The 13,757-nt window shown below is 35.1% G+C and overlaps 1 protein-coding gene across 1 annotated transcript in view; it reads left to right on the top strand.

Moving 5' to 3' along the window:
• The first annotated feature begins 2,756 nt into the window (after positions 1-2,756).
• Positions 2,757-13,757, top strand: part of LOC128994973 (zinc finger SWIM domain-containing protein 8 homolog) — a 197,732-nt gene continuing 186,731 nt past the window's right edge. Inside the window, exons 1-2 of the mRNA XM_054419837.1 lie at positions 2,757-3,348; positions 12,657-12,908. Of these exons, the coding sequence (XP_054275812.1) occupies positions 3,153-3,348; positions 12,657-12,908 (448 nt within the window). The 5' untranslated portion in view covers positions 2,757-3,152. The remainder of the gene's footprint in view (positions 3,349-12,656; positions 12,909-13,757) is intronic.

The following is a 13,757-nucleotide window of genomic DNA, read 5'->3' as shown; positions in this document are numbered from 1 at the left end:
ACATTACACATAAACATCATCATTATTTAAATATTTAATTGGCCAACACAAATGTTGTGATTATTGTTTTGAAACTGCTACACATCCGATCATCAAGTTTAGGGTGTCGTTGGATAGGTCGTGACATGTAAATTTGTCATAAAACAAAACACATTTGAAATTCCATCAGGGCTCTGCCCCAGTGGCCTTCAGCCAATTGAAAGCGTCAATATACGTGATTCAATTTATTTCATATCACGGACGATTACTTAATATCAAACATTAGAAATGACAAAATAAATGTAAAAATAAACGGTATCAGCATTCTGAAACATACTTTCTCTCATTAGCTTGTTAACATCCTATATCATGGGACAGTGGTGATAGTATATAGTTCAAAATCACAAAAGCTGAAATAACTTTTGGACCATAATTGTTACAGCAATGGGGTGTTGTACTATTTTTTTTAAACATCATTTGTTTATGTTTATAATTCATACCGGGTCTCTTCTAGTATATTCGTGGTCTAATCACGGAATACCGATAATTTCACCCGAATTACCTTTTGAATTCAAGTGAATACAATTTTCTTTGCGTCTTGCTTTCGCAATCACCATTATAAAATGGCACAAGACTGTGCCTGACGCTGAATTTTTATTTCAGGATTAGTGTTGCCTACAGTATTATTTTGAGGCTTCTGATTGGCTGAGGGAACATCATTACCGCGACGATACGGTATATGCCAACGGCCTCGGTGGTGAAGTGGATAGAGTGCTGGGCTGATGATCCGAAGAACCCGGGTTCGAATCCCAGCCGTAGCTCTATTTTTTTGTATTGGATTTTTTCATTATCAACAAGTTTGGTTGGTTTGGTTAGGTTATGATGGTTTAATTTTATAATTAAAACATTATGAAATTGAATTTGACCCATTTATAGTTTTATTTTATGAACAGAAATATTTTTTTCGGTTAAGCCTTCATTTGATTTTTCATTATTAGCAAGTCTGGTTAGTTTGGTTAGGTTATGATAGTTTAATTTTAGAATAAAAAATTATAAAATAGGATTTGAGGCATTTATAATTTTATTTTATGAACAGAAATATTTTTTCGATTAATAAACCTTCATTAGATTTTTTTCATTGTCAGCACGTTTGGTTGGTTTGGTTAGGTTATGACGGTTTAATTTCATAATAAAAAAACATATAATTGATTTTGAAGCATTTATAATTATTTTATTCTATGAACAAAAATAATTTTTCAATTACTAAACCTTCGTTATAGTCAATCAGAAGCCTCTAAATGATACTGTTGGCAAAATTAATCCTGAAAAACAAATTGTGCATCCCTGACTATCGCCGGTTTAAATGTATAAAATGCATGCTTTTCACACGTATGTTGCGTGCGCACATGGTGGTAGGTGCGCATAAAAACTTATATATTTATACGCCTAATGAAAAAAAAATGTTTATTCACTGGCAATTAAGTAAAATAACTATTCTATTTTTGTTTTTGGTATACGTTTTTATCATCTCATATTAATTACGCGAGGACTGTGTTTTGTGAACACTACTCTTCCCTTATTTGTGGACAAATTTCAACGTTTAAGGTGTTAGTGTTAAAGGATTCGGACCAATTCGTAGTTTTGGATTAAGGTTTTAGAATTTAAAAGTTCTTACCCTTAAGGGCGTGAGACCCTTTCAAATGTCGGGTTTTCACCATGTTAATAATTGTATTACCTATCAATCTTTCATCCGAATATAAACTAAAATGTCCACAAATGCTATTTAAGAGTTAGGTACAGTACATTAACTTTCTCTAAATTAACTGAATCAAAGTACAATATATTTAATGCTACAGAATATAAATCCAACCGATTTATTTATTGATAAATCCAACCGCGAGGTGGTGGGTTGTCGAGGTGGCACGTTGTCACCTATGAGCGAGGTGGCGCGTTGACGGCACCGAACACTGAGCGTACACGTCAACCCGCCACCTCGTAAAAGAGTGGTGGTGGGTTGACGGGGTGGCACGTTGTCACCTACGTACGAGGTGGCGGGTTGCCGACATCGAACATGGAGCTTCACGACAACCCGCCACCTCTGATAAAAACTGGTGTTGGCGGGTTGTCGTGGTGGCATGTTGTCGTGGTGGGTCATTGACTTGAGTGTGTACGACAACCCGCCACCTCGGAAAATTGTGTGGTGGTGGGTTGTCGTGGTGGCCTGTTGTCGAGGTGGCGGGTTGACCTGTACGTACACGTCAACCCACCACCTTGGTTTTTTTTTGTGGTGGCGGGTTGACGCCTCTGACCAAAACACCGAGGTGGCGGTTTGACATGGTGGCGCATTGACAGCGACCCGTAAGAGCACTAACGATGGGAGTTGAAGCACTAACCAGCACTAACGAAGCACTAACCATTATTTAATACTAGTTTTATTGTTAGTGCTTTTATGGGGGGGGGGGGTAACTTCACGGACCTCTTAAAATTGCAATACAGTAGTTTACTTCCACCTCCACCATGACAGCCGGTGCCGGTGAGCCAGAGCCGATACTAAAAAGTCGATGTCTGTCATCCGGTAGGAAACAAGCTCGATATTTAACAGAATGCCTACCATATCGTTGTGAACCCAGCGCTATCCTAAATATACCTATAGAGTACATTACTTGGAGGTCTTTGGCGATCAGCTAGCTAGAGAACAGGGACACCTTATCTCTTTGCATTGCATCTGACAACAATGGAACAGACCGAACAGGGGAACAGGAACAGAAATTAGTATTGCAATCATTGCAATCTGCTGCTGGCTGGGGCCGCCATGTTTGTTTTTGTGTGGTGTTTGTGCTTTGTGGTGTTGGATTATAAATGATAAGAAAACACTGAGTGTTCATTGTTTTGTTGTGGTTTTGCTAAAAACTAACTATTTATTTAAGTGGCAATGGTGTTCTTTGCAAATACAATGTTGAATTTGTCTCAAATGCCAGACAACCTTAGAACTTGGCTTTGTTCTTATGTTTGGTAGGGGAGTCGGGAGGTCATAAACCCCTAGATTGTACTTTTGTGTAACCCTATCTGTGTGGGTCAAGGTAGACCCTGGGCAATTTTCACTCGCGTATTTTTTATTTATAGAGCTGGCGGGCAACTTGCCTGCAAATCCAGAGGTCGCCGAAGACCCTGGAATGTTGGATATTTGGGGGGGTGAAGAAAATGACATTAATGATAATCTGTCATTTGAAGATTCTGATAGGTTTGAAGAAGATTCTCTTTGTAGTTGGAGTAGTGAACCTGAATCAGTGTGTAACAACTGGAGAGGATGGAAGAAGCCTTCCTTAAGCTCAACTACTGTTTATGGACCATCAAAGAAAGCTTCAGATGGTAAGTTAAGACTTAAAGGCCCAAGAGGTGTTATGGCTAAATGATGTCAGGACCTAGGCCTAGACTCCTGGCCAGGCCAACTTAACCTGATGTTTGTCAATCACATAGGTAGGCCTACACTGCCCTGCTAATAAAGAAGGCAGTAAGTGCAAAATTTTTGATTTTCAGATTTTGTTGTAATTTAAGGTTTTTGGGGTCAGGGATTCTGAAAAACACACTTAAAAAGCCGCATCTACAACCGTTTCTGAGATATGGCAGGTGTATATTGCAGTATATACATCATTTTTCAACAAAAACTAAGCTAAAAGGCAGTATCTATAAAAGCTAAGCAAGAAAGGCAGTATCTGCGATGTAGATACTGCCTTTATGCTTAGTGATGTACATCACGTACTGCCTTTTGCTTAGCATTATGGGTACAAATGAGGAACTAAAAGCAGTTTTTACCAGCTGAGATTATGTTGTTGTGTTTGTGTTTACACTGTTGTTTGTAAATATGAAAATGGCTAGTAGTAGTTAGATACTGCTTTTTAGCTTAGGGTCCTCCTATTAGCACTTACTAGCTAAACAAAATGGCAGTATGAGCAGATGCTGCCTTTTGGCTTAGCATGAACACAAATATTTCTAAGGACAAAAGCAGTATGTGCATTTTTATATTGATCCAGTTTAAAAAAATTATTTTTTATAGTGTCAATTGAATATTTAGGCCTAAGCATTACCGAAGATAACAAAAAATATTAGTTTAGTCTTCACATGTGTTAGGGCAATGGCGGCAAAGTTGAGGTCATTTTCTGAAAATATTCACTTTTGCACATACTGCCTTCTTTCTTAGCAGGGCAGTACAGGTCTCACGGTAATTATTTGCTATTTCTACAATGCGATATCTTGTAATTTTTAGATGTCTACTTAAGTTACCTACGGTATTTTTCACACTGAATCCAAAAATGTCAGTTTTTGTCGGAGAGATTCCTAAGTGGCCGTACAGTAAAATAATGAATATTAATCTTCAGTTTTGTTGATTTATTAAGATATTTGTCGTATGGACGAGTCCAAGTTCTAGTGGCGACTAACACTTAAAGGGGTGGAAGGTTTGTGGAGTGGAAACAGCTGTCAGTTATTTACATTCGAAACTAAACAGACAAAACCACACACGACGCCATGAGAGCAAAATCAGAGTTACAATATGCAATAACTAAATTTTTGGTATTTATTCCGTACAGGTGCCTCCAAACGAATTTTTAATTTTGATATCTTACTTTATAGTTTTTTACCTCCTGAATCCAAATATACCATTAATTTTCACCGCTGATGAATATTTCTCAAGATATCGCCGTAAAAACATAGGCCTACCTACCTGAGAAAAACACTTCAAATTACTATTTAAAAAATGCTTGCATTTTTGAAATAGTAATTTGAAGTGTTTTTTTCTGGATTTTAATTTTACAAAAACAGTCTGCAGGCGACATAAACGAACAACTCGATACATTATAACCTAAACTTTAACTTACCTAATCTAACCTACCTTCAAAGGACTTAATGCAGTCACCAATTCACATAAAGCACGACCTATCACCCTGACATGCCTTTTCTGACATCAAAAGGAGTTTGCTTACACATTCTAGAGGTTTGGTTAGGTTAGGTTATGTTAGAATAGCACCATTTTAGTATGTAATTTCTAAACGGCGAAATATAAATCAATAAATCATTAATAAGGATAAAATACTGGAAACAATAATACATTATTAACTTATTGGTCTTAGAAAGTGAAAAGTGTAACTTAATCAGGTGATTTTCATATTGCAGAATCAGAGTTAGCTAATAAAAGTTGTCACTTCCATTTGCTTGACTATGATTGAAAACAATCAGCTGGTTGGTTTACTTAACCCATCGTACATTCCACTTGTAAATGTCATCCATCCTACCTTGTTTATTGTAATGTTAAGTATGTTTTTATGGCGATATCTTGAGAAATATTCATCAGCGGTGAAAATTAATGGTATATTTGGATTCAGGAGGTAAAAAACTATAAAGTAAGATATCAAAATTAAAAATTCGTTTGGAGGCACCTGTACGGAATAATTACCAAATTTTTAAAAGAAAATGGACTTTGGTGCTGTCTAGAAAATACAGTAAATCAACTATGATATATAAACTAATAATCACGTGAACATACCTAAATTATAATGACAGTTGTTCAAAGATTAATTTAATTTGCATTGCTATTATACGCTTACCGGTACCTACTCCTCAGCGGGCACAGCCCTAGGAATCGGAAGAAAATTGTTAACGTAAGCATAGGTCGATATGCACATCAAATTAAAGGTCTTCACTAGTAGATTACAATGCCGTAAATTCAAGCTCAAAAGAACGCCTGAGTAAAAAATGGCAGTCGTTCAAAGATTCAAAATGGCGGATTCAAGAAATCTTTGAGCAGCCGCCATTTTGCGCAGGATCAACCTTTTGAAGTGCGGTTTGCGGCATTGTATTCTACTAAAAAAGACCTTTCATTTGATGTGCATATTGACCTAGAGATGCTCCTATTAAGATACCTACTAAGATTTCCTTCTGACTCCATGATATGACAGAAAATTCATAGTTCCTTGAAAAAGTAGATTTATAGGTGTGGTGTTGATGTACCGTACCAAATCTTATTGATTTATCTGTTGTCGTTTAGAAAATATTAAGCCCGTGCGGGACTTTATATACACCCTGTATAATAATCCATAGTTATGTTGCTATTTCTAATTTTTATGATGGTTTGAAAATGATATTACATAATCATTAATATCCCTATACCAGTACAGCGTTACACTTGTGCCAGCTCTAGGGTTAACTAACCTAACCTAATATAATCTAACTTAATATAACTTCAACCTAACCTAACCCAACCTAATCTAATCTAACTTAACTTAATCTAACCTAACATAACCCAACCTTATCTAATCCAACCCAACCCAACCCAACTTAACCTAACCTAATCTAACCTAACCTAACCCAACTTAATCTAATCTGACCTAATCTAACTTAACCTAACCTAACCTAACCCAACCTAATCTAACTTAACTTAACCTAACCTAACCTAACATAACATAAAAATCCATAAAAAGGATAAAAGGCTTTTCGAGGGCTTAAAATCGCCGATTTCTAAAGCTTTTCTCGATTTTGAAACATGATTTTCATAGTGAAATAGGCGTTTCCCCTTAAAGAGCCAAAAAAATTGCTCAAATAGCCTAATTTTGGTATAAGGTAAAAAAATTCAATATATCATAAGTAGTACAAGTTCAGTATTGCCTCCTGAGGCTTTCACCAATCATGTATTTAGGCTTATAAGTCCCTAATTCCAAAATTTAGTCAAATACCTTGTGCCGGGTTTTGAGATAAATATTGCAAACCCACAACTCCACATCAAGGGTCGCAAGGACCGTTCCAGTTATCCCTTATCTTTACCCCATATCTGTCTTATCTCCAAAACTACAGACTGCGCACTGATGGAGGGTTTCATGTCCCTCCTATGCCTAATCTGATGAAGAATGAGCAATCGTACACTTGTTTGTACACCCGATCCATTTTCTGCAGCGCACTGTTCAGCGACAGGTCGTCTGAGGTTGGTGGGAGTAGGCTTGTTGGAAAGCTTATACAGTGCCATTTTTTGTGGACATAGAGCAGTGGTCGTATGAGCTACGTGCGGTTGTTATCGAGTCGTTTAAAAAAGTTATGATTTAGTCAGTGCAACTCAGCGGCAGTTCCGTGCTTTTATTCAATTAGGTCGACATAGAGAGGTTCCGTCGTGATTATCTGTATGGATGATTACCAAATTATACAGATTATTATTCTAATCTACAAGGATGAAAATTAACCTCAAAATTCGTATAACTGAGCGGTCAGACATGTTCAAAGCAGCCGCTTGTTTTCGGGCTGGCCTACGAGTACTGTTTTCACAGCAGCACAAACTATATCGAATGTTTGTTGTCTGGCGTCCGATCTCACTTTGGAAGGCCTGTCAGCTTCCTTTTCAACGCAGAAGCCGTTGTTCTAATGTAAGTAACCCAATGCATTATTGTCCTACGGAACGGAACTTCTCCATGCTGCCTTAATTGAAAGAATGCATGAAACTGCCGCTAAATAGCAAGAATGAATTCACTATTTTATAAAAACGACTCTATAACAACCACACTAGCTCAGGCGATCACTGCTCTATGACTACAAAAATGGCATTGTGTAGGCTTTCCAACGAGCATACTCCCACCACACTCGGACGACCTGTCGCTGAACAGGGCTCTGCAGAAAATAGATCGGTTTTTTGCCGCACCCTGTATAAGTGAACCAAGGCCACAATAAATAAACAGGCCGTAATGTTCTTCTGGCATGACGTAATCATAGGCGACGGCAATGACGTAATGTTTATATTCTTTGTTATATTTTTGTTTTCCAAGAAATGATTAAAACAACCAGCTGATCACTAACGGCAAACATTACCATACGTCATTGCCGTCGCCTATGATTACGTCATGCCAGAGGAGCATTACGGTCTGTTTATTTAGTAGGTAGCACCAGTAGTTGACAATTTAAGGATGGAAATACGATCATAAAATTCTCAAGTTTGAAAATTAATGGAATTTAGAAAACAGTTTGAAATATAAATAAACATTAGACTTTGTACATTACACTAATGTATACATTTTTATTAATTAACAAAATAATGAATTTTTATTAATGTTTTAACAGTTTGCTCATGTAGGTAGCCTACCAGTAATTTGAATGTGAATTTTTTGATTTTACCGATAGTTGACACCCAGCGTACCAGTTGTTGACACTTTGATTCTTTTAACATACTTAGTCTGCTAGTTTTCTGCGGTCCAAAATGGCCTCCGGGCAAAAACCTAGGTCCCGGGCCTAGGTCTTATCGTGCCACCTATTGTAATAGCTACTCCCTATAGGAAAATTTGCTAAAACATGATGCATACTGTATCAATATAATTTTTCTAGTAAAAGAAAAAGTAGCCTAAACCTCTATATTGCTTTAGTATTAACTTCTTTAGAACCAAGAGACTGTAAATAACACTAAACAATGCATGATTCATATAAAAACCAAACTATATCTCCAAAAACCTGTTCATTTGACTCACAAACAATAGTTCAATTTCATTTAAGTTTCTCATGTACACATCCTAAGTTTTTACTTGAGGAAGTATTGATTAACCTAGAATCAAATATCAGGATAAGTATTGATTAACCAAGAAGCAAATATCAGGTCCATGACCGTTGACATAAAAATTATAAAGGGAAAAAAGTCCAGCTGATATATTAGGTTAGACTACCGGACTAGAGAAAGTTTAGTCACTGACTTTCACTGATTTTCAAGGAGACTCGTACTTTCACTGTCACTTTCATTGTTGCTACTCAGTCCAGAGGCTGCCTTAACTAACTTATACTCTTCAACAGTGGGTGTTGAGATAAAACTCATTTAATCTCTTTTAGACTATGAAACGTAAAAATAACAAACACTTCATGGTTCTATGCAATGTACAAACAAAACTGTAATTTTATTTATAGATTAGCCTAAATAAAGAATTAAACATTTATCACCTATCAACGTTAAAGAAGTGGGTGTTGTTTACATCGATCTTACAAAAGAAATATCATTAGCATTTGATTCAAATAAAGTACAAGAATAACATCTAAACACTTATTTTTTATTATTTTTTTTTTATTTCACTAACCTTGTATGTAATTACAATGCAAAGAACAACAATAATTTTATAGTACATTGAATCTATAACTACAGAAAAAGAGACATGTTACAATGCATTTTTTAAATATTACTACTGAATAATCTTGTTTTTAAGAAATTTTTTTGGCATTTAGAATATAGGCTACCTAATGGAAGTGATTAAACCCCGTAACCAACAAAATCCTCCCCAGTACTTGGTCAACTTGCTAACTCTACTTAAAAATTAATACCAGGCATTTCAAAAAAATTCTTTACAGAATAGAAGGGGTTGTTCAAAAGCCATTTGTAGAAGTTACTAGCTGTTACCCACGGGCTTCACCCCGTTAGACTTCATAAGTATCTATATATATAATACACTCTCTAATTTTTAGACCGATTTTGATGATTAAAGTGTTAAAAAAATGGCCCTGATCTGTAGTTTTTCTAAGGGGGATTGCCCAACTCCGCGCAGTGGTCAAATTTAATCCGAGGAAAAGTTGTATGGCCCCCGAAGGGTTCAGCCCAACTCCGCGCGGTGGCCAAACTCCTAATGTCTACGATAGTTGTTTTGGTAAAGTTTTTACCAAAACAAAGGCTACAGCACATTTGCATGGACGTGAGTTGAAGTTTCCAAAAAGTTTGCTGCTGTTATTGCAATAATACCCCAATAATAAGTGTTAATAAGTGTTTTTGTGAAATGTTAATAGTTAAGTGTAAAATAAATGCATTTCCAAATGTAATCAAAATACACTCCTTTTACAGGAAATTACAACAGTTTACTTATTCTCCATAAGAATAACATGGGAATTATAAAAGTAAAATTTGTTGGCATTTTTTCTGTAACTATTATGGCCCATAATAACACTTCGATGTACTAAATTATTTGTCTTTAAGCTCTACAAATTGCTTTCAAAAGAAATTGCAAAAATTTATGCTTTTAGGGTCAAAGTTGGAAAAACTTGATTTTTTTCACCATAAACCCCAGTTTTCATGGTCCGATCGTGATGGTTCCGTGAACTCGTTCAAATAAATATAGGTTTAACGTTCATACCAAATTAATTTTTGCTCGAATTATCGTGCTAACGGACATATATATATAGGAATTCGAACGGATGGTTTTTTCGGCCTTTGGGACATAAAAACAAAAAATTTAACCAGTGGGTCCAGGTCTTACCATAATACCTACGGTGATAACTTATTCCCTATATGGGAAATTCGCTAAAACGTTGGTCTGGGTCTGGTTTCAATGAAAATCCTCTTCATCGACGTCAAATTCGCTATTTAATAAGACGTAAAAGAAATATTTTAGCTTAACATACAAGTAAAATTATAGATTCACAACTGGAGGTGAAACTTAAAAACCACTATGTAAGAAGTTCAAAAAGTCCGTGCGAAGAGTGAATACGTATGAAAGTTTCTGAAATTCACAGTTCACAATTATTTAATAATACATTTTATTAACAATTTCATGAGCTTTACGTTACACTTGTGTGCTGCCATCACGGATTTTACCTTTTTATGCAGCAACATACTGCAAATGTGCTGTAACCTCTTTTTTTGTAAAAAAAAAGTTTGCTCTGCATCTAAAAGTGGCTACAATGGACTTTTTAATGAATAACAAAACTTAATAATCTCTTCCAACAACATTTAACAAAGGAAACATTTTAAAATTCTTTTTGTAATCAAATTTAAAGTATTAAGTTTGTTTTTGAGGTTTGCCAATAATGTGATTTAGTTTTTCTGGAAAATTAATAAGATATTACTTACCGGTACTGTGATCTTTAAAATATTTACGATTGTAAAATGTTTACTAAGGTTAATATTGCTTTGCATTTTAAAGATTATATAATTATTGTTTAACTACAGTATATAATTTAAATTTATTATGGTTTGAAATAAGTGTAACTTTTGTAAATTTGTAAATATTTTACTTATACAATTTTAGTAGGCTAATAATTTGTATTTTATTTTTAATCCAGATATTTCAATGGATTGTTCTTTTTTTTGGTTTTGTTTTGTAAATAATATACACGATGTTTATTTTAACGATGATTAATTTTATGTAAATCTGTGTTATATGATTCTTATTAATGTTTGATAAAAACCACCAATTTTGGCTCACTTGCCCTGGAATTTTGAACATTTTGTACGTAGAGTAATTAAATATAAAGTCAATTTTGAAGTCTGAAGTTTTATTAAAATTCCTATACTGCTTTACATATTGATATAATTTTGTATTGCAAGTCATAAAAAACATAGAATTGGTATTTGCTAAACTTAATCTTCTTAATAGGTATTTTAGCTATTGCAACGGCTAAATTAATATTATAGAATTATTATTCTAATTTCTAAAATAATAGTAATTAATAACCACTAATCTAAATAAAAATAATGCCAATAATTTAAAATAATATGTAAATGTATAAATATCATATCCACTTCAAAAAATTAGTAATTACCATCAACCGCTGGCAAAATGTACTGTAGAATGTCGTTTTTAAAGGTGTTGCCTAAGATTTGACTCAGTCGACATAACTAAATGATTGTCCACACATATATCACAACGAATATCTTTTCTTTCATCATTCATTACGCTAAAATTGCTCCACAAATAACTATATGTTTACTTTCTTGCACAAGTAATTTTAAGAAAAGTAATCACAATAATCTAACCACAGTTAATAATAATAAACAAAGACTAAGGCTTCACTACATGCAAATACTAAAAACTGATATACCTAACTTATGAACTTTAGAATTGAATCAGTGGTGTATAGTTATCGTGAGAATCAGCTTAAAACGAAAGTGTAAATGCATAAATTAACTCAGGATTGGTAGCAAACACATATTTCCTGTGGGACTTCCTCTCTCCATGCCATTCCCACGGCACAACAATTTCTTTTTTACCATTCGGCAATGTTGCCGTAACACAGGTGTCCGTCAGTTATTTGCGGCAACGTGTTTAGTAATATTTGGTTATTTCAAGTCCCACTCAACAACTAACAACTGTAATCTAGCTGTCAACAACATTTTTGTCAAAACTATTATGGTTTTTCAAAAACGGCATTCTGCGTATCTGCCCGCTGCCAGGCCAACTGTCGAGCCGAGGCGTTGTCGCAACGAAACTCAAAAGAGTACTTTAATAACAGGGAGATCACCGCAACAGGTTAACCTAACAACAGTTATCGCATGACAACCCTGTTATGTTATATACCGGGCCGTAACACGCCGTAACACGTTTTGGGGACTAAAAATGCTACTTTAGACCCGTAAAGCATGCATTAATTAAAAACGGCTGTTTTTGCTGCAGTATGACGAAAAAGCGTTTTACTTTCTAGGGAGTAAAAGAGCTACTTAGCCACACAACATTCAACACATTTATTAAATACAGCTTTTTTTGCTGCAGTAGGTATGACAAAACAAATGTTATTGTGTAGGTATTGGTTTTTAAGAATATATTGTGTAAATGAAATGTTTTTTTTTATATTTAACAATTATTAATATCCTACATGTTACAAATTTGACTAGGCCTATGCAATTTTTGGTAGGCCTAGTTTATTTATATTTATTTGTTTAGCTGGTTCATTGTGTTGTTGCACAGATACTGACCGAGTTTCACCGCTGTGTGAGCTCACCGCACGCTGTGTTGCGTCTCACATCCCGTTCGAGCTGGTGGAGCATGTGTACCCTCCAGTGCCGGAACAGCTGCAGCTGCGTATCGCTTATTGGAGTTTCCCTGACAATGAGGAAGACATTCGCCTCTACTCTTGTCTCGCCAACTCTAGCTCTGATGAGTTCCAGAGAGGAGAACACCTTTATCGCTCCCGCGCTGTCAAAGACCCCTTGCAAATTGGTGAGTATAAATTCAAATTAGTTTCTTATTACAGAAGAACCTCTCTTAACTGAAATAAAGAAGGAAAGTTGCTTTGGCACTCAAAGGGTTAAAGTTTTTTACTACGTCCATACACCAGTGCCATTTAATGACGTTTTTCAAAAGGCCCAAACTCTTGTCTTGTTACTATCTATCGTCGACCTGTTGTTAAAAACCTTCATTAATTGATAGTCATGATTAGTGATGCAAGACAAATGGCATCTGGGTCTGGTCAAGTTTTTTCTTGTCTATGTGTAGGATTTATTTTCTGAAATTAACTGGTCTTTTTGCATTGTTTTCTTGTAAAAAACTGTTCAGTTTAGTGCAATGGCTATAATCTTAACATGTGTAGATCAACCTTGTCAAACTTCAACATTAAAAATTGAAAATATTCTTGTTAGTGAATTTCCCATACTGTATAGGGAATAAACTATTACCTTAGTTACTCATGGTAAGACTTGGACCCGGGACCGATTTACTTTTTTGTTTTGAGGTACCCAGAGGCCAAAAACACCATCTGTTCTAATTCATATATATATACAGGGTGTCCGGTCATAAGTGTTAAATAAAATTTTGCAGCAATCTACATGGTAATGGCGACATAATGACGCACATTTGAGGTTCCCAACTTCAATTGTTAGAGAATAACAAATAAATTAAGATTTTTCATAAATTATTGTAGTTGTTATGAAAAAGGTTATATTATTCTGTTAAAAATGCACTAATCGTTAATTTTAATACCATTTTCAGAATCCTCAGAAAATTTTAAATATATATAACACATAACCGTTGGGGTATGGAAAATATTCTACTTGAATTTCTTCGTTAAAC

The sequence above is a fragment of the Macrosteles quadrilineatus genome, unplaced genomic scaffold (genome assembly GCF_028750875.1).
Source record: "Macrosteles quadrilineatus isolate MER2022 unplaced genomic scaffold, UCM_ALF_1.0 Scaffold_1__1_contigs__length_201487025, whole genome shotgun sequence".
Lineage (NCBI taxonomy): Eukaryota > Metazoa > Arthropoda > Insecta > Hemiptera > Cicadellidae > Macrosteles > Macrosteles quadrilineatus.
Note: the sequence above shows the minus strand (reverse complement) of the source record. Positions and strands in the feature narration are given on the sequence as shown.